This window comes from Mastomys coucha, unplaced genomic scaffold, assembly GCF_008632895.1.
Source record: "Mastomys coucha isolate ucsf_1 unplaced genomic scaffold, UCSF_Mcou_1 pScaffold23, whole genome shotgun sequence".
Classification (NCBI taxonomy): Eukaryota; Metazoa; Chordata; class Mammalia; order Rodentia; family Muridae; genus Mastomys; species Mastomys coucha.
In genome coordinates this window covers 71,926,213-71,947,440 of record NW_022196906.1, presented here as the reverse complement: position 1 = coordinate 71,947,440, position 21,228 = coordinate 71,926,213, and the positions used below count along the sequence as shown (strand labels likewise).

General features: G+C 38.8%; 1 protein-coding gene across 22 annotated transcripts in view; it reads left to right on the top strand.

Annotated features, from left to right (window-relative positions):
- Nucleotides 1–21,228, top strand: part of Mlip (muscular LMNA interacting protein) — a 286,366-nt gene that overhangs the window by 131,099 nt on the left and 134,039 nt on the right. For 14 of the 22 annotated variants that reach the window (XM_031345605.1, XM_031345604.1, XM_031345602.1 and 11 more), the window contains exons 4-5: nt 11,003–11,158; nt 14,512–14,904. In XM_031345605.1, the coding sequence (XP_031201465.1) occupies nt 11,003–11,158; nt 14,512–14,904 (549 nt within the window). The remainder of the gene's footprint in view (nt 1–11,002; nt 11,159–14,511; nt 14,905–21,228) is intronic. The other 8 variants (XM_031345612.1, XM_031345610.1, XM_031345607.1 and 5 more) reach the window with 1 other exon arrangement.

Below are 21,228 nucleotides of genomic sequence, written 5' to 3'. Positions count from 1 at the left end.
TGTTGGCAAGGATGTAGAGAAAGAGGAACACTCCTGCATTGCTGGTGGGATTGCAAACTGTTACAACCACTCTGGATATCAATCTGGAGGTTCCTCAGAAAACTGGAAATAGATCTACATGAGGATCCAGCTATTCCACTCTTGGGAATATACCCGAAAGATGTCCCAGCATACTACAGGGACTAGAGCTCTACTGTGTTCATATTGGCCTCCCCTGTGATAACTGGAAGCTGGAAACAACCCAGATATACTACAACAGAAGAATAGATACAGAATTTGTTTTAAATAAGGGACCGTCATCATTTGCTGGCCAAGTAAGAATGGTTTCTTTGAAAATTATTCTAAACTCACATACTCCCTGGAGCTATAAGTGTAACTAACCAGATGGCTGACAAATGTTGCTGCGATGCATGGCTTTTAAGTTTTTATTTTAAGTAAAAATTGTGACTTCTCTCACTGAAATAGTTGTAACAGCAATGATTATTTTTAATGAAACAATAAATGGAAATTATGAGAGAAAAATTGCTAAAAGATAGACAAAAATTGCAAGTTGACAGGTTAACTGTTATAATATTACAAAGTGCTTCAAGCAAAGCTATGGATACAGCTGAAGACAGAGGCTAACATTTTATGCTTTATATTTGGGGAAGAGAATGGGCACAAGACAAGACCCTAGCAGAGAAAGCAGAGTGACATACACGACAAGAGCACTGGAGTTGTCAAATTCTTTTAGAATAAATGGTGCCATTCACAAAATTCTATGCATCACTGGCCTAGGATCCATAGCCTAGATAGACTTCAGAGATGAGTGTGTCTAAGACTTGATGGCACTCTTTGAGGCTTTGTTCATTACATAGGAGTACACATATTCCTCTCTGAATCCTCACTGAATGCTGCATAAAGTTAAAATACTTTGATTCAAAGTCTTGGATGATGTCGACTTTGACCTACTTTTCTGGTCTTATGAGCCTTTATTCTCTCTCTGTGTTAGTTATAAGGTTTAAAACCCACAGTGCCATGAGAAGTAACACACAAGGGATAGTGCCTGGCACATAAGCATGGGCTGCCCAAGCTGAATCTAACTGTAAGATTCTACAGAGCAATGCTTTACTTATTCACATCCACAGGGTAGACATTCAGAATGGCTCAGAGGTCCTCCAGCCTATCTTCTGACTTGTGCCCCATGCTTCCTGTCTGTTCCTGCCACTCACTCCTCTTATTGCTCTAACAAGGGCTCCCCTAAATCGTCTCTGACTGCCATATAAGTTTTTCTAGATCCAACAGGACACCATTTCCTCATTCTGAGTGTAGCCCAATTCTTGCAATTAATTCACAGCAAGTGTCTGTGCTTTTGTGGCTTTATGAACGGTCAGGAGAATACCACGGTCCTGTTTAGTTTTCATCAACTTGACATAATTTAGAATCTCCAGGAAAAAAACAAATTTCAGTTGGAGAAATGTTTCCATTTTATTGTCCCGTAGATAGGTCTTTCTGACATCTTCTCAATTGTGTATTGATATGAGAAGGGCCCGGCCCACTGTGAGGAATGCCACCCTGGGGCAGGTCCCTGGAGGTATAAGAAAGTTAGTTGGATGTGAGGCCTCGAAGCAAGTCAGTAAGCAGTGTTCCCCCATGGTGCCTGCCCTGAATTCCCTCAGTGCTGGACTGGGATTGGGATGTGTAAGCCAAATGAGCCTTTTTCATCTTCGAGTTGCTTTTGGTCATGATGCTGATCAGAGCAACAGAGAAGTGAAGATGGAGAGCCACACACCAGCAACAGGATACAATCAGGAAGCTCGCTGAAAGTGCAGGTGTGGAGAATCCACCGCTGGACCGCTCAAGCAGAAACTATGGTTCTAAAGATGCTGCCAATGGCAAAGTGTGCAGTGACATTCCAGAACTATAGGATGGGTGCTCTTTTTAAAACTCTCTTTTCTTTGTATCTCTGTTATTTATATAACAGATTTACATATATATTATCGGTAAGAATGAAAGGTTTTTGGCATCAGATATACCTATCCATAAGTGTAGATGTCAGAAGACATGTGTTTTAGTGATGTAACAGCACATACATTTAGAATTTTTGCCCTTTCCTGGGTCAAGATGTACTAGTGTTATTTGCAATAGTTCCCCGCTTATTAATAGAATCACTTTGGGTCATATTGCGCTCATGATTGTCCTAAGTTCAGGCTTTTGACAATGTTGAAAATATTAAATGCTGTAACTGTACATGAAATAAAGCCTTCATTTTTGCATAGCATTCAGTATATAGCCAGCTCCCTCCACACTACATCTTCTAGTGCTTATGCACAAATATAGATAGTATAGGTTTGTAGAAAAAAAAATCAGTGCTTAGAAAATAGAAATACTGAATCAATCACATGAGAAATATTTGTGACTTGTTTAGGTAGGCAGGACATTCACTATCGTCTGGAAACGGTGGAAGGGAATTTTGTTTTGACAGCTATTTGGTAACAAGCTCTCTTTTAGAGCTACTTCTGTTTAACAGCAGAACTTGAGTCACTCGGATGCTCCTGTATCATTGACTGCCGTTCACACGCCAAGGACTTGTCATTGAAATGATTGGCTTTCCAAAATGATCACTGTGTTTTCCAGTTCTTTATTTAGACGCTGTGTTTGCATGTGTTTGTGCCTCTGAATGTTCTCTGTGAGCGTGGTCAACTAATCACTGAAACTGGCAGATGCCAGGGCCCTTCAATCAGCTTCTCATTGCTGTCCAATCTGGCTTCTCTCTTCTTTTCACAGAATACATAATTGGACTGCAAGCCTGAAAGGAAAAGAGGGCACACACATAGAGGTAGCAATTTTTCACTTCCACTGATCCCATTTTAGCAGTCAGTGTGACCTCTCGTGAAGTTCCAAAAGTAAAAATTGTCAAAACAAATCCTTTGGAGCTGAAAAATATTCAACTCGGAGAAGCATCTGCTCTGTCTTCTTTTAGATTCCTCCTTCCCCCAACCTTGTGTGTGTGTGTGTGCGTGCGCGCGTGTATATGCATGCATATGCATGTGGGTGCATGCGTGTATGTGTGTGTGTGTGTGTATGTGTGTGTGTGTGTGTGTGTAGGCGCTTGCGTGCGTGTGCCCATATTGTTTTAGGAACAGGCTCTTTCCCCACCTCAGTCATTGGTTTGCTTTCAGAACAGGGGCTTCTGAGTGACTGCAGGAACAATTACTTCCAAATGACCTCCTGCATCTTAGCGGGGAGCATTGAGACCACACCCAAGGTAAAGAGAAGTCTTTGCTTAATGCTTTCAGTAACTTTTAAAGGCACCATGTTCTGGTATATGCCGGAGGGTGTGAGGGTGAGCTACCCGGGTGCTGATAAATTTGTCTGTGTTGTTGAAACGAGATGATATCTATAGTTAGAGAAACGGGCAACTGAGAAAGACAAAACTGCTCGTTGGGCAAAGAAAATGCCGAGGATTGTGCTTGGCATAGAGTTAATGTTGGAATGCTTGTGATGCCTTTTCTGAGTAAGAGGCTAGAGGTCCTCTGCTGCGGGTGTCAACATGGTGGTGTGTGGAGGGCACTTTTAGGGAAATAGAAGAAACAAAAGCACACAGCCTGAAGCTGAGCAGAGGAGCATACAGCCTGTAAGGCATTTGTGAAAACATCTCTGACATTATAGCCTGTGCAGGGAGAAGGGGTCAGTCTTACAAATTTGGGGTTTATCTCAAGCCAAATTTAGGATACTATTTTAATCCATTTAGTTCTTATTTCTGTTATTAAAATAGTCTCCTAGAGATCAGATGTCTAAATGGCATTGGCAGCTGAAAGTGTTAATTGCCAATTAAGAAGTGAATGCCATTAACTTGTATCCGCTTCTGCTTTGTTGGAAAATGATTTTTCCTTTTTTTTTTTGTCACCATAGTGATTCATTTTGGGGCTCCGTAGATCTGCCACACAGTGTGCAGTAAATGCTAAATGGCTTTCTTCTTCTTCTTTTTTCTGAACAAGGGATTCATCAGTCTTTTGGCTAACATAGTTCTTCAGAATATTTCAGTGTGGCTAGTGCAGCTTCAAATCCCATACCATCAAAAGGTCCTTTCAAGTGAACCTTAGCTTCCTGGTAGGACACAATACAGGTGCTAGAAAATACGGTGAAAGAGCTCGGTGCTAATTTTGTAGTACTTTCTTGAAAGTTAATATCAAAGGGTGTCCCTTTTCCTGATGTTCTGGCGATGCACCTATATGGACAGGAATTAATCCTGGAATTTATTTCTACTCAGTAGTAGCTCAAGGAGGTAAACCTTTAATCTTTTTAGATTACATACAATATATACCATATATCACATATATAATGAGTATATATATATATATGTGTGTGTGTGTGTATGTGTCATGTATTTGTTCAACTAAAATAAGGAAGTAGAATTGCTTCCCACATTGATGAAGATATTGAAGATATTTCACTTAGGGCACTGAGGCTCCTGTTGGGAGAGTGTAGCCACAGAGTTGAAAGCAACCATCTTGCTTGTGTTCAGTGTTTCTCATCATGTGTTCACGTGCACATACCGTGAAAAGAGCACATCTTGTTCATCCATGTACTGGCTTCCTTTTATGCTTTGTTTTTGTTGTGCGCACTAAAATTGTAGGTACCAACTTTTTAAAAGACTACAGGTATAAAGTATCCCTTGTAGAATGTTGTACTTTAGAGGTTTAAGACAACTTAAACTGGACAAATTGTGCAAGGCGTTTGGGGAACTTTTGATCAATGTATATGATTTAGAAGATATAGCTACCTGCGGTTTATTAAGGGTCAATGGGTTTTATACCTGTGGGCTATCCTGGAGTCTTTCATATAAATCTATTTAATTTCCTTAGAATAGACTTCAGGGAGACCAAGTCATTTCATGGGAAAAATGAGGGCAAGAGTAAGCACCTGGAAGTGAGGTCAACATATCATCCCTTCTTTCTTGATAACTATCAAATGACTATTTTGTCCAAAGAAGAAGATAGGATAAATATTTAAATTACTATAGATACTTATTTATTGTTGCAGCCAAATACCTGTCAAAAGCAATTTAAGAGAGGAAGGGTTTATTCTGGCTTGTGGTCTGAGTGTGTAGTTGAACATGCTCAAGGAGGCCAGGCTCCCAGAGTGTGAGACAGCCTGCTAAACTGTACTGTCAGTGAGGAAGCAGAAAGAGGATGAATGCTGCCATCCTTCTGGTTTCTTTTATCTTATGTTTTGCTTGGAACCCCTGTCCACTGAATGCTGCTGCCCACATTCAGGTGGATTCTCCTCTTCATCAGTTAAGCCTTTCTGGAGGCCCTCCCATAGTCACACCAGCAGTGTGTCTCCTAAGAGATTTCAAAATCTGGTCAAACTGACAATGAATCTTCACCAGTGTATTCAGTGGTATCCCTCTCCACACCACTCTCTATCCCAGCAGGACACTGACAGGATTAACTATGTAAGAAAACATCCTTAGGAACACCTAGGAAATCAGTAGCATGATGTGTTGTTGCTCAGCATAATGGCCTTTCCCAGTCTGGTAACGAGTCTAACCCTTTTTCTCACCAAGGTAAAAACATGATGTACTACTTTCTGATAATAAGCTATTGCTCATGAACCCCCACACAGCTATTGTAAAGAGATAATGACAAGTAATCTTAATTTTTTAGGTTAAATTTCGTTTATATCATTTCCATTCCCCAACTCCTTCAAGATATTTTCCATTTCTACCCATACAATTTCATAAACTTTTTCTCAAAAATAAAAAAAGAAAGAAAGTAAAAGGAAAGAAAAGAAAGGCAGGCAGGAAGGAAAGGAGTAAAAGAGGAAGGACAAAAAGGAAAAAAAAAATAAGAAAAACCTGTTTACTGGTGAGAATCAGGTATTGAAGCTATCCACCCTCATTGTGTTAGGGTCAATGTGATTTTAGGTGTAGTAGTGTTTCTTTTATGAAATGGAGTGCCCTTGTATTTGCTACATAATTGTTTGTAATTATCCCATTCTCTTGTTTGATTTTTTCCTTTAATGTATATGCATTGTCCTTTACTTTCTCTTATGATAAGTTCTATTTGATGTCTATTTTGTCAGATATTAAAATAACTACATCTGATTTTTTTCTTGGATCCATCTGCTTAGGATAGCTTTTTCCATCCTTTTACCTAAGGTGATGTCTATCCTTAATGGACTGATGTGTTTCTTGGAAGAAGTAAAAGGATGGAATCTGCTTTCTAATAAAATCTGATATTTTGTGCTCTTTTACTGAGGAATTGAGACTGTTGATACTGAGAGGGTTTTTTTTTTCTTCTTCTGAGTAGTGCTTATTTATTACTATTATTTTTTTTAAAGATTTATTTATTTGTTTATTTTATGTATATGAGTACACACTGTAGCTGTACAGATAGTTGTGAGCCCTCATCTGGTTGTTGGGAATTGACTTTAGGATACCTCTGCTCGTTCCAGTCAACTGTGCTCACCCCACTCTCTCAGTTGCTGTTCGCTCAGGCCCAAAGATTTATTTATTATTATAAATAAGGACACTGTAGCTGTCTTCAGACATATCAGAAGATGGTGTCAGATCTCTCATTACGGATGGTTGCAAGCCACCATGTGGTTGCTGGGATTTGAACTCAGGACCTTCGGAAGAGCAGTCAGTGCTCTTATCACTGAACCATCTCACCAGCCCTATTACTATTCTTTTGTTGTGGAATTTTTGTTTTGTTTTTCACTCATTTGATGAACTGTTCGGGAACTATTTATTCCTTGAGTATAGTTAACATTCTCTTCAGACTGAAGTTTCCTTCTAGTGCTTTCTGTACAGCTAAATTACCAAAAAGAAATTTCTTAGCTTTGTTTTTATCATGAAATATTTTTCTCTCTCCTTTGATTGTGACCAATAGTTTTGCTGGATATTGTAGTTTGGCTGGTTTCTGTGGTTTTTCAGAGCTTGTATAGTACCTTCCAGGTAATTTTGGCTTTCAGAGTCTCCATCAATATGTCAACTGTTATTCTAAAAGGTCCTGCCTTTATATATGACTTGGTATTTTTTTCTGCAGCTTTTATATTTGTTTTTTGTTCTTTAAAATTAATATTTTGATTATTATGTATCACAAAATTTTCTTTTCTGGTCATGACTATTTGATGTTTTATATGCCTCTTGCTCCTTAATAGACATCTGTTTAGATTTGATATTTAAAAATGATATGATATTTAAAAATATATTCTGTGCCTCTGACCTTAGTTTCTTCTTTTTCTATCCCTATTGTTTGTGGTTTGATCTTTTCATAAAGAAAAATTTTTATCTGAAATTCTCTATTATATTTCATCTAATTTGTTAAGATTTTTCTCTGAACTTATTCTTTTATTTCTTGAGTTTTCCCTTTCAAATTTTATTTCAGTTTTGCTTTTCTTTAGTGATTTTATTTCTTTGTTAAATTCTAGTTTTATATCTTAATTGCTTTTATTATTTCATTCAACTGTTTGTTTATATCTCCAAGTCTTCATATCCTCCTTAAAGTCCTTTAACATATTCACAATTTCTATTTTGAAGTTCTTGTCTTACCCTCCAGTTAAATTCCCCTTTTCAGGGTATATTAAAATAGGGATGTGGGATTCTGGAAGAGACATATTGTCTTGGTTGTTTATATTTATGTTTTTGTAAGATGGAGTTAAAAATTCTATGGTATTTCTTGGTTTGATATCTGGTGATATCTTTGTTGTGTGAGTATTTGGGTCATTGTTTGCTGGTTCCCTAATCTTCTTGTGCATCAGCTGAGCGATTCTCCATTTTCAGTTCTGAAGCCATTCTGAGTTTCAGAGTCTCAGGACACCGTGGTTGTCAGGTTGGCTGAAAGCAGAGAGAGTAAGGTGGGAAAAATGACTCTTGGGAATCTCTACCTGAAGTTCTGGCTGGAACACTGGGCTCTGACTCCAGTTAGTCCCAGATTGGTGCAGGAAGAGTCGTGGAAGAACTAAGGGCTAATGACAAAGAACAGCCTATTAAAAAAGTTAAAGCTGAATCAGAAGGGTGTGTCCATATACTTTAAATGCCCCAAAGAATAAATCTTGTATTCACATGGGTGCATCAGTTACCAGAACATTATATCCCATGATAAATATTACTGAGTAGTTTAGATCTTTCAAGAACATGGGTGAAGTGTTACATGGGTATATCCAGTTTTCTTCAGTTAATTCATGGTCACAAAGAATATCTCTAATCGATAACCTAATGTCCATGTTGCCAGTTTCAGAGACTTTCTGGACCTTATTTTCTGACTTTTACATGTTTGTGCTACTGTGCTGTCTCTTGGTCCTGCCATCTCTGCTGTCATTCCACACTGCATGATTTTCCTTTGTACAGAGCTAGGCCCTGTCCTCTTTCACCTCATATTCACTTGCCCTTCACATGTTTAGTGACTTCTACTTAGATCATGTTCTCAAAGTCAAAGCCCAGACTCCATAGCCATTCAGAATTTCTATACTATTATTTTTTGTGGGAATACCTTTTATTTTCTAGAGTAAAATATGGAATTTAAGATGATCAAAACAGATCATGCAGTTACTATGGAAGATTCAGATGCTTAGGTAGTTTTCTTTTTAACCCTATGTACTAAAAAAAAGTGTCAAAATTGATGCATGGCATGAATTCAAATGGAATCTTGTTTTCTATTGAAAATGATGACATCCATGTCACACAATGGTTTCACAGAAGGCAAGGTCAGCTCCTGGTTTTCCTCTAGGCTGGCTAGATTGCTAGTCTCTCCAACTTACAACTGAGTGGCTATTTCTAGGTGTTCTCAAGCATCTTTCAATTTTCCCATCTTGTCCTGCATTTTTTAAAATTAAATTATGGGTTTCGTGCCTGTGTTCTCTGTGTATGTGTGAGTATAGGTACCTTGGAGTCTAGATGAGGGTGTTGGTTCCCCTGGAGGTCCAGGCAGTTGTGAGCTGGGACCCTAACTGAGATCTCTGCAAGAGCAGTACATTCTTAGACACTGAAACATCTCTCATCCCCTCTGGTTTTGAACTCTATCCTCAAAACAGTTCAAAATATTAGGTTTCTCATTTCAATGAATGAACTCTCATTTCCTGTAGTTATTTAGTTAAAAGGTTTTATGCTTAGTTAAAAGGTTTATATTTTTCTTGATTATGGTCTTCTTTCTACAAAGACTGATAGAAACTCTTCATAGCACTTATAGAAATACTATATATTTTACATATTTATTTATTACTACCTCTCTCCCTCCAGTGGCTAACACATTCATGACAGCAGAATTTTTCCCCCACTGTTAAATTGCCAGTCCCTGAAGCTGATTAGACCTTCTTGAATAATCAAAGGATAAAGCAATGTGTCCAAGTTGGTGCCAGCTGTAGCAGAGGCATTGCAGCAGGGTTGATGAGTATGGAGGACAGATGTACTAGGCTGAGGGGAGGGAAAGGTATGGGACTCTGGGCTCTGGAAACACAGGTTCTTTAGCTCTCTGTATATATCCTCTTCAATTTGTGAGTAGTGTGCCAACTCTTTCCCGTTCACTATTATAGCCTTTCTCCTGGGGCCACAAAAGCAAGCATTTAATGAAACTACTAAATGAATTAAGTATAAACAAATGAGAAGGCACATCTGTAGGCAAACATTTTTTGCAACCTATTTTTAATAAGGGTTCAACCTCTTCTCTATCCAACTACCCAACAGAGGTAGTGGAAGAGAAAAGATATTAGGATAAGGGGGAAGTGGACCCAGTTCAGCAACAGTTCTTTGGGGGCAAGCTCCATCTTCTTTGGCAGCAGTTCAGTCCTGTAGAAAACACCAAATATGACTCAGCAGCTGCAGACCAGTCCTCTAGATAGACAGACACCACACATGAAACCAGGTCGAGGAGAGGCCGAGGAAGCAGCAAGCTGCCACAGGAACCTCACGAGCAGTTCTTGGGCAAGTATCTCTCACTGTTAGAGTTATCACAAGCTGAGCTCAGCTATGTAAGGAGAACCAATACATGCATGCTGTTAGAGAAGAATATTGAGGCAAATCAAGTCAAACCAATGCTCAGTACTTGTCTCCCACTCTCTGTGAGATCATATTTACACCCCTTCATCAAGCATCCTTTCACATGTTTGCTATATCAAAACATCCTTTCACCTGTGTCTGCTTCAGGAAAACATTCTTTCCCATGTCTGCTCCAGCAAAACATCCTTTTACTTGTGTCTGCTTCAGGGAAGCATTATTTCATGCGTTTGCTTTAGCAAGACATCCTTTTACCTGGGTGCCCCAGCAAAGCATCATTTGGCATAACTGACTTTCCAAAGACACTAGAATTTTCTGCTTCACACATCCTTTGGAGCCAGTGCTGCTATTCCGACAGGCATCTTTCACATTTAGATCCACACCTTAACATGAATACGATGTAATGATGCTTATTGGAATTTTCTTGCACATCTGTTGTTCCTAAGTCAATATTCTGAGCCTGTTACCTTAGGGTTAAATGGATAGATGTCAGATTTGAAGCAGAGTAAGTTCCGTGGTTAGAATGTTCTCTCTTCATATAGTAGGGACATGGTGAGCTTTGGCTGAATGGCTTTCCAGGCTGTTACTTTGTGCTGCTCACCCCCCCTCTGCCAACACACACAAAGCAGGACCCCTCTAGTACAGACTGCTTTCCTTGCTGTGGTCATTTTGTTTGTTGGTTGGTTTTCTTGAGACAGGATTTCTCTGTGTAGCCTTGGCTATGCTAGTGCTTGCTCTGTGGACTAGGCTGACCTTGAACTCACAGTAATCTGCCTGTCTTTGCCTCTGAGTGCTAGGACTAAAGGTGTGTGCTATCACTGCCTAGCCTGCTATGGTAGTTTTAAAGGGGATTCTAATGTGCTATGGATATTTATTATGTGAATTTTATTTACATCAGTACAGGTCATCTCATGGCAGCAGGCAATTTATCAAAAGTGAGTGAGATAAATACTGAACATGGAGGATAAAGTCAAGATAAACCTTTGACAAGGCTGACAGTCTACTTTATTACATATCTCATAGGTCTCTCCTGGAGATTCTGAAGCCAAACCTCTGATCTTCACATTTGTCCCCACTCTCAGAAGACTACCAACCCACATTCAGTTGGCTGACACTTCTAAATTCCTTGTTAAAATTCCTGAGGAACCAACTGATAAGAGTCCAGAAACTGTAAATAGGGTAGGATTATTTTTTCTTTTAAAATTTCAAATGACATTCTAAAATTATCCATAATAATGACTTGGAACTTTGTATCAATGTGTATTTCTTTTATGTAAAATAAGATGCTTGTGAAATCTAAGAATGGTTGAAAATAGGATTATGAGGGCTGAGGGTTTAGCTCTACAGTGGAGAGTGAGCTTAGCCTGAGCTCCGTAGGCTCCATCTCCAGGGTTGGCATCTGTGTGCACATGTATGTATAATATATATAAAGTTAGCTTCAATGACATCAGTTTCTCAAAGTGCATCTCATCATTCTCAACTCTTCTGAGTTGCTGTTTTATTATCTACTAACATCAGGACAAATTTTGCCACCTGGGAGCTTCCCCAAAAGTATCAAAACAAAACGAAACAAACCAAAACCTGAAAACATTAAATACTTTAATTCACCCTGAAAGGAAATCTTAGAGAAACCAACAAGAAGTGATGATGCTTTTATATGTGGTGAATAAATAATTCATATTGGGACAGTTCTGGGAGCATTGGCATGCTGTATTTTGCTGCTAGGACTTTTATTTCTTTGTACGTTTGATAGAAAACCTTTATCTATACTGTTCCAATGTATTTTAAAGTATTAAAAAGAAAAATGTTACACAGAAAAATGATTGGGGAAAAATAGAGTGTGAGACTTGACAAAAGAAAGATAATAATATTCCTAACATATGTCCTTGACAAAGTTATAATTATATCAAGTACATGATTCATTTGAAATCTTACTCTTTGAGTATTAGGTAATAAAGTACACTATAAAGCTGTATATCTACCTGTATGTGTAATAGCACAATACTAGAAATGAAAGGGAATGAAGTAAAGGGTCTTGGAAAAAGGGGAAGAAAGTGAAATGGGAGCATTAGGGGAGTGAGGGAGTATGGGAGCAGAGAAGCAGGTAAAACAAGGTCCAGTGTGGTGAATACTGTCAAAAACAAAATATGCATGTATGGAAATGTCACAGTAAAACACATTGGTTTGCACATTTAATACGCTTTAATCAATATTGAGAAAAGTTAACTTTGGAGCAAAAGTTGTCTCTTTAAAATGTATTCTAATATTGTTTTACTTATTATTACAAAGAGTATGAGATAGAAAACAGTGTTTTGTTATCACTCAGTTAAGTGAAGTGGTTGGGCCAATATGGTTTACCTTATGTATATGGAAAATTCTTATCTAAAATGTAGCAAGATTTTCACGGTGCTAGAATTGTCATGTATTTCAAAGACTAAGGGAGTCAAGTCATCTCAGGGCAGTCTTGAAGACATAAGGTTCTTCTGGGAAGTTCCTTTCTTTCTTCCTCTCTTTCATTCTTTTCTTTCTTTCTTTCTTTTCCTTTTTCTTTTTTTTTCTTTTTTCTTTTTTCTTTTCTTTTCTTTTTCTTTTTTCTTTTTTTTTTGAGACTGGGTTTCTCTGTGTAGCCCTGGATGTCCTGGAACTCACTCTGTAGACCAGGCTGGCTTCAAACTCAGAAATCCACCTGCCTCTGCTTCTCAAGTACTGGGATTAGAGGCATGCACCACCACTGCCCTGCTGGGAAGTTTCTTTTTAATAGTATCACATTCCATGCAATGTAGTAATAGGTCCTTTTTTATTAGTCTTGGGAACAGGGTGAAACACTGTGGCTATATGATTCAGTCTTGGCTGCAGACTCTAAAGCTTCCCAGGATGATAATACTCATCTCTGGATTGCATATATATTATATACCTAATATTCAAAAGTTGAGATTTATATTGATTTTTAATTTGGTATTAAATGAGGTCTTTCTTCATTTATATATTCAACAACTTCATGACATATATTCCAAGGAATAATAACAACTCACAGGACTTACTAGTTATTGAAAAGACCTGAAAGCAAAGACAGAAAGAGTGTGTGGTGAAACCTGAGGTAGTGGTAAATGCTGTGAAATAATACACCAGAGTAAAAGAACAGAGAAAGACACTGAAAGTCATGACAGCCAAGTTCACCTGTGTCATTTAGACTGCATCAGTATTGGGAGCAAATAAAAGTATAGGGTGGGAATATAAATTACCTCTTCAATTCAGTTGTATTTAATCAACTTTTGACTTCTTTCTTTATAATGTAATGCACACATGCTAGCATATGTTAAACCAAACACCATAGTTGAACTTGTTAATATTTGGTGGCTTAGTTTTTTTAAACTAATTTGAACAATATAGAAAAGTTGCCTTAAAGAAAGAACAGTCACAGAATAGTGATTAAAACAAAGAAATTGGCATTGAGATTTCCAGGTAACATCTGCCTATGGCTATAATTTTAAAGGAAAGATATTTGGTAGCTTGATATAAACTATATAAATCTGGGTCTTGTAAACATTCTCAACACTCATAGAAAAATGTATGGAAAAATAGAAAATTCCCAGTCCAAAATGAATAATGTTGTTGAAAAAAAACCTTTACATTAAATTTACTTATCTTTTTGTACACAGGGGAACATATGTCTTGTTCATGTTGACATGAATGGAGGCCAGTGGTAGACCCTGGGTATCTTCTCCAAATCCTTTTCTACCACATCTTTTGAGGCAGGATCTCAAACTCACTGAATCTGGAACTCACTACATCTGGAACTCACCATTTTGACTAAGAGTGGTTGACTGGCTGCTTAGCAAGCCCTTCAGCCACAGTGTTGGGGGTTACCAACATGTGTCAGCTGTTTGGCTTTTCCTTTTGTGGGTGCTAGGGATCTAAGATCAAGCCTTTGTGCTCCTGAAGCACTTATCCACTTACACATATCTCCCGTGTATCTTAAGAAAAAGAAATCAGGTCCAATTCATGAGCTCCTTCTAATTAGCTTAGATACTTTATTCTGATAATCGATATACTTTGTGCCAATGTTACCTTTTCTTTTAAAGTTTAGAAATTTATTTTATTTTGGTATCTTTCAATAGGACTCCCCCCACCCCAACACCATTAGTAAAGGATATGCTGGTTGTTTGACAATTAAGTAAAGCTTTTCTAATCCATATGGCTGCTGTTTCATGGACAGCTTCTCTGAGCCCCTTTCTTGTCCCATCCATCCCAGTGTCATTCCTCACTCCCTTCCTCATGATTTCCTGGGAAACAGTAAACGTTACTTGTTGGTGTGTAGTCTGAACTCTAAAGCTTTTGCACTTAGGGCAATACAAGCAGGTGAGCCAGTAAAAGGAGCAATATGTTTTAGTCCATTTCTCTCAGGTAAGCCTAGTGTTTAATGTATTAAAAACCTTCCAATGAGTAGGTTAAACTTTTAAAGCATATTTTAACAAAAAGATGCATTTGTCACCCCTATGTCAACAGTTTTTATTTTTCTACATCTGTTGCAGTTTGAGTACAGTGATCATATGACCTTCAGCTGTGAGAGCAAACAGGAGAGGGACCAGAGGATACTGGATTATCCCTCAGAGGTCAGTGGGAGGAATTCACAAGGAAAGGAATTCAATACGAAGGAACCTCAAGGAATGCAGAAAGGAGATCTCTTCAAAGCAGAATATGTTTTTATTGTGGATTCTGATGGGGAAGATGAGGCTACATGCAGACAAGGCGAACAAGGCCCCCCAGGAGGAACAGGCAACATAGCTACTCGGCCCAAGTCTCTGGCTATTTCTTCTAGTCTGGCTTCTGATGTGGTGCGTCCCAAAGTGCGAGGGGCCGATCTCAAGGCCTCATCCCATCCTGAAATTCCTCATGGGTCAGCCCCTCAGCAAAAGCATGGGCAGGTAAGTTTCATCTGAGTGTTGTTTGCATCATCTTTTGTTCTGGTTGTCTGCAAACATCTTCCTTTTTAAAGGATATATAACTCTGAAAGAAAACTATTAAAACTCTCAAGTCTCAAGATCATGACTAATCACAGTGTAAATAAGCATCAGGAAGTTGATTAGACCAAAACTTACATGGTGAATCAACTGGACAGAAAATGTAACACAATTAGCTGGAGTAGATTTGGGGAAAGATTGTCCTTTCCCTGTGAGTGATTCTTGGAGAAGGTTGGCATTATAGAAGGCGTGTGGAGGGGTGGGTCCATCAAGAAGCATACTTCAAACATAAGATATCCAAGAAGAAGCATTTAGTGTATCTGAGTGTAAATACAGTACTTTTAAACAAATAAAGGCCAGGAAGTAAGAGCATGTATGAAATTTAACTTCCCTATGTGGGTCTTAGAGAACACATCTGACTTCAGTGAGGCAGGGGAGGATAACCCACTCTGAAATTTATCAGTGAGGTAGAAGCTTGCTCTAAGGTGGAAAGCCAATAGTGTGGTAGGAGAAGCCCACTCTGTGATGGCAAGAGAGCTAGGGAGAGAGCTTGAAGGAAATCACGGGAAAATGCTGATGTTGACTGGCCACTGAGTAGAACTGAAATGCCAGGAGCCTCTGCAGTGTGGTGTGGTTAGAAGGCCAGGGGCACAGAGGCTGGCTTTGAAGGCGTTTCATGAAGAGGTCTCATTGCTTATCAATAGAGAGTAGGTGGGGTCTGAGACAATCTGTTTAGGTCCTATCTAGCCAAGCTCCTATATGCATTATAAAGTAGCTTGAAGGACATTTTTGTTGGTGAATTGATCATTTTGTGATATTAGGAGTTTGAAAGATGGTAGAGTAGGTCTTCCATATTTGTTGTTCCTCATGTCTATTCTCAAAGCCTTCCCTGGTTCACAATGCTATAATTTTCATTACTTTCGAGCATCCAGTATACTCCACTGCCTTTGAATAATGGAAGGTACTGGGGCACAACTATTGTGGACCCAAGTCTAAGACATTTCTTTCTTCTCCCTCTTTTTCATTCTTTAAAAACTTTTGTCGGTATGCGTGTTTGTCTGAATACGTGTCTGTGTACTATGCCAACTGCTCATGGAAGCTAGAGGGAGCTTCTGATCCTCTGTTATAGATGCTTGTGAGCTTCAATGTGGATGCTATGAATTGAACTCAGGTTCTCTAAAGGGGCATCTAGTGCTACTAGTCATTGAGCCATCTTTCCAGCTCCTAAAATATTTATTTTTTTGAAATGTATTCTCAGCTAGGTACTGGAACAAAGTGTGATAGTAATGTAACTCAGGGTGTTCTCAAAAGGCTGTACTGCCTCAGACGTTGTTCTCTTGACTCAAGAAAAATGATAGACAAGCAAATTCGAGGCACAAATTTCTGGTGTCAGGGAAGACTGTTGTTCGTTCTACTTAGATAAGGATAGGTAGCATGCTCACAATAACTGCGAATGGAAATAGTCTTGTGAAGAAATTTGGAGATTTTCTTTCTTCTTTTTCTGCTAATAGATTTATTTCCTTGAACTAGCCATTTATCTTGCTTTCGTGTGGTCAAACATAGAGGCATCCAAGTCTAAGATGTGTTCCTACTTTGGAATTTGTTTTTCCTAAAAGATAGATGAAGTAACCTAAGCTCCAAACTAAAAATTCAGACATTAACCCAGTTCACCAGCAGCTAAAGATCATGACCACAAGCTACAGAGAGCTGCTGGCTCCGGAAATGTCAGGAAACGGACATTGGCTTTCTCTATCATTTCCTGTGATGACATAGACCACGGCAAGATCCATTGAGGAAGCTGCTACTCACAAGTGTAACCTAATGAGACATGACCAGAGTGCCTAGTAGTGGGAGGCTATAAAAATCCAACAACAAATCCTAAGCCTGGGTTGCTAAATATTAATCAAATTTTTGTTGTTGTTAGAAATATAGTCAATGAAGTGAATTTCTGGTCTTTCTTATAAGGAAAATTGAATCCATAATGTGGAGTTACTTTAAGTTAACGTTCCTGGCTAGTCAGAAAAACTGTATTCTTAAAGAATGACTTCACTCTTCACCTGGTCTTTGCCCTGTGCATAGCTTAGACCATTTTCCTGGCAGTACCTCACACTGTTTGTCTTCAGCTCTTGTGAACTTCCACTCAGCACAAGCATCCACTCATCTATTGCTGATCTCTTGATTTCTGCCTTGAATGCTGTCTTCCCAGAACGCCATCCGCTTTTTAGCTGCACAACTTCTTGCTGCTCCTCTGTTTCTGTGACTTTTTTCGATGGCAGAGTTAAGAAAGATTCTTTCCACCTGTAACAACTGAATTTTCTCTTTTCTTTATTATTTGAAAATAATTGAAAAAAAGGCCTAGTTCTTGTTAAAATTTTTAGTACAGTAATTAACAAGACTACTGCAATTAACCAGATTACTAAGTAGTTTTTTTGTTTGTATGTAAGTGGGCTTCATTAAGGTATAGAAAATAATCCAAATAACATTAAGTTCACATTCTGCTTATCTCTGAAGTTCTTGCTCAGGCACGAATGCCCTGAAATTTGATTGAGTTCCCTCAGTGATACTGACTCTCTCCTTATACAATTCTGATAGTTCATACAATTGTGTAATCACCACAGCCCGGCATCCATTGTTACTGTTTGGTTCATGTCTTATCTCACTTAACAGTTTGTAAAGTTCTTAAATATTCATGTTGATCTCATTTTGTTAAAAATTTTGGGGTGGGGGAGGGAAAAATTTTGTTACCTATTGACTTAGTATGTAATGAAAATATTAATATAAATTTTGTGGTTTTTGTATATCCCAAGTAACTCTTTGAAGTAGAATGTTTAAATTAAAACCCCTTATAAAAACTTGTAAATAAAAAGTAAAGATGTTATAGAAAATAAAATAAATAATTGAGTTAAAAGCCTTCCTAAATCAAATATAAGAAAAGACACTCTAACGTTCATGGGAAAGTCTAAAAATTCTTATTTATTTATTTATTTAGATATTTTGTTTATTTACATATCATATGATATCTCCTTTCCCAGTTTCCCCTCTGAAAAAAGAAAACAAAAACAAAAACAAAACCCCTGTTGCCTCCCCCCGACCCCTGCTCACTAAGCCACCCTCTCCCACTTTCTGGCCCTAGCATTCCCCTACACTGGGGCATAGATCCTTCACAGGGTCAAGGGCCTCTCCTCCCATTGATGACCAACTAGGCCATCCTCTGCTACATATACTGCTGGAGCAATTAGTCCTACCATGTGTACTCTTTGGTTGGAGTTTTAGTCCCTGGGAGCTCTGAGGGTACTAGTTAGTTCATATTGTTGTTCATCCTAAGGGGCTGCAAATCCTTCAGCTCCTTGGGTCCTTTCTCTAGTTCCTTCATTGGGGAACCTGTACTCAGTTCAAGTTTCTTGTCTATTGATAAGAGACTTTCAAATAAAGAAGTTTGTAATTAAAATACAAAGCAAGGTCAGTAAAGTGGTCGCTTCAAGCCCATTAAGCTGAAAACTAGGAGATTATTTGATGACCTTAGTGGGAATAGTGGGAGTAAGGTGATAGAGACAGAAATGTTGCTGAACATGGATGGGAAGCGAAGGCAGGGAAGTCTGATGTAGGAGGCACATATAAAGGAAAGCAAACATGAGACAGGGACCTTACTTCCTCACCCTCTGAGAGGTCACTGAAGTCACAATTCCTTTCTGCATTTATGGAATGAATTGAGAATATCAACTTTCGATCTGGAAGGCATGTTCAGGCTCATGATCAAACATCGAGAGAACATCAACTTTCCTTAGAATGGTTAAATGAGATGTGTGTGTGTGTGTGTGTGTGTGTGTGTGTGTGTGAGAGAGAGAGAGAGAGAGAGAGAGAGAGAGAGAGAGAGAGAGAGAGAGACAGAGAGAGAGAGAGAGAGGGGAGAGACAGAGAGAGACAGAGAGAGACAGAGACAGAGACAGAGAGACAGAGACAGAGAGAAAGAAAGACAGAGAGAAAGAGAGACAGAGAGAGACAGACACACAGACACACAGACACATACAGAGAGAGAGAGTGGAAATCTTGGAACTATGAAATTGTGTTTGCTATGATAAGCTCTTGATACATAACTTTCTCTGTTTGGGACACATAATAAGAGGCATGAAGAACAAGAGGTTTTATACATTTGTTCAGTTACAGCTTGTGTGTAAGAGCTGGAGAGATGATGTGGGCAGTAAGATCAAAAGAACAGACTGAACTAAACACAAGAGGTTATTCTATAAAATTCTAGTCAGTTTAGACATTGCTGCATGTATTTATTAGATCCAATAATGTGCAATATAGTAGTACTTTGGTCAGTGATAGATGCACATGCAGTTGTGGTCCTAATCAAATTTACAGTGCTTCTGTGGAGGTCTTGGTTCTATCTGTGCTTTCTATAATGTTTGCACAATGATGAAAACAGGTAATGATGCATTTCTTCGAATGTCTCCCAATCAGAAGTGCCAGTAAACACTTGCAGTTCATAAATCTTAATAGTCCACCAACTTCAGTTTTTATAAAGGAACACCTTATTCACACCAGCTCATTGTGTCACAGTAGTTTTTGTATGTCTGATCCCATTAGAACGGAGTGTTGACAAAGTTTTTCCTCCCTTCTGGTCCCTACCAACTAACACAATACCCGAACTAGTGAGAGTGTTTAGAAAACATCACGTGAATGATTAAACAAATGGTCCTAGGGAATATATACAGAAAATACATCATCATGCTAAAACTGTTGGTGAATATTCACAGCTGAATGGGAACTATAATAGGGCATGGAAGATAAGTAGTGATGTTGCAGATCATCATCAGATTTAGATGCTGAAGATCTTAAGATAAGTTGGAGTATTTAACTTCTTGTTGGATTCTGCTAACTTCTGGAAGGACCCTCTTGGGGCCCACCAATTAGCTTTTGCAATATGGCATGGTTGTATCAAAAAGCTAGGAAGCAATATGTGCATGATTCCACAGTGAAGACTCCGCTGTAGGCAAAACAAAAACCACAAGAGAGTTCTGACCTTACATGGAAGGTAAGAGGTAATGAAAAGTTTTAACCCAGGAGGTGGGCTCTCATGGTGTGTGTGTGTGTGGCTAAACATTTATAATTGTTTGTCTTTATAGTTGATAGAAAAAACACAGTTTTATTCATTTCACGTGATTGAGCTTTCTTCCACCACCTTGCTGCTCTCTTCCTGCTTGTGTTTGCTCCTTTAGCTTCTCTCTCTCTCTCTCTCTCTCTCTCTGTCTGTCTGTCTGTTTGTTTCTATCTCTCTGTCTGTCTCTGTCTCTCTGTCTCTCCTTCCATGGCAAGTAAGAGCAGATACAATGTAGGAGATCTTTTCCGAGTTAGTGGGAGACAACAGGCTGTGTCAAGTGCTGGCAAAATCCCTATTATTCATGAGTAGTGGTTATTTCCTCTCTGGCTCAGTCTGTACTAGTGGCCATGTACAATGGGATTCCTTCTGGGAAACCCAGTTTGAATTGGAAATTCCAGCAGGAAATGCTATAGGCATTTTAGCGGATGCCCTCCTGACTTGTTGGTGCTAGACATGAATTTTTCTGTGTCTGGGGAGGCGAAGACTACATCAGACATTAGTGTCCAGATTCTAGAGCAAAATAAGCTGAATAATCACAGTCTGGCATGAGCTGAGACTCCACAATGGAGCACAAGCAAGCTCTAGCACAACAACTCTCCAAGAGATTGCTTCTGAAGAACAAAAGTTCTCGGCTTATGGCTTAGGATCCCTTTGGCAAACCTTTAGCTCCAAAAATATTTACATTGCAATTCATAACAGTAGCAAAATTAGAGTTACAAAGTAGCAATGAAAATAATTTTATGGTTGGGGTCACCACAACCTGAGGTACACTAATGGGTCGCAGCATTAGGAAGGTTGAGAACCACTGCTGCAGAAGATCTGCTCTTCTACCACTGACCCAGGGTAGGTTTGAGACAAGGGACTTAGAAAAAAGCAGAATATTGTCATTTTTCACTGCCCACCACAGTGATACTTGTTAAAATTTGTTAAAATTGGAAGAGATGATCTCTCTTCATATTTCAGTTAGGATGGGAGCGTTAGTTAACTTATAAAGAGGATGAAAACATAAATCATGGGGTACAGTTGACGAAGTGAAATACTTACAGAGAAGGCCATTGTTCCTGCGCCTTAGAGTATGCACGGAGAATCCAGCTTTTAAAAAGTGGTGGGCTGCCAGGCGGTGGTGGCGCACCCCTTTAATCCCAGCACTTGGGAGGCAGAGGCAGGCGGATTTCTGAGTTCAA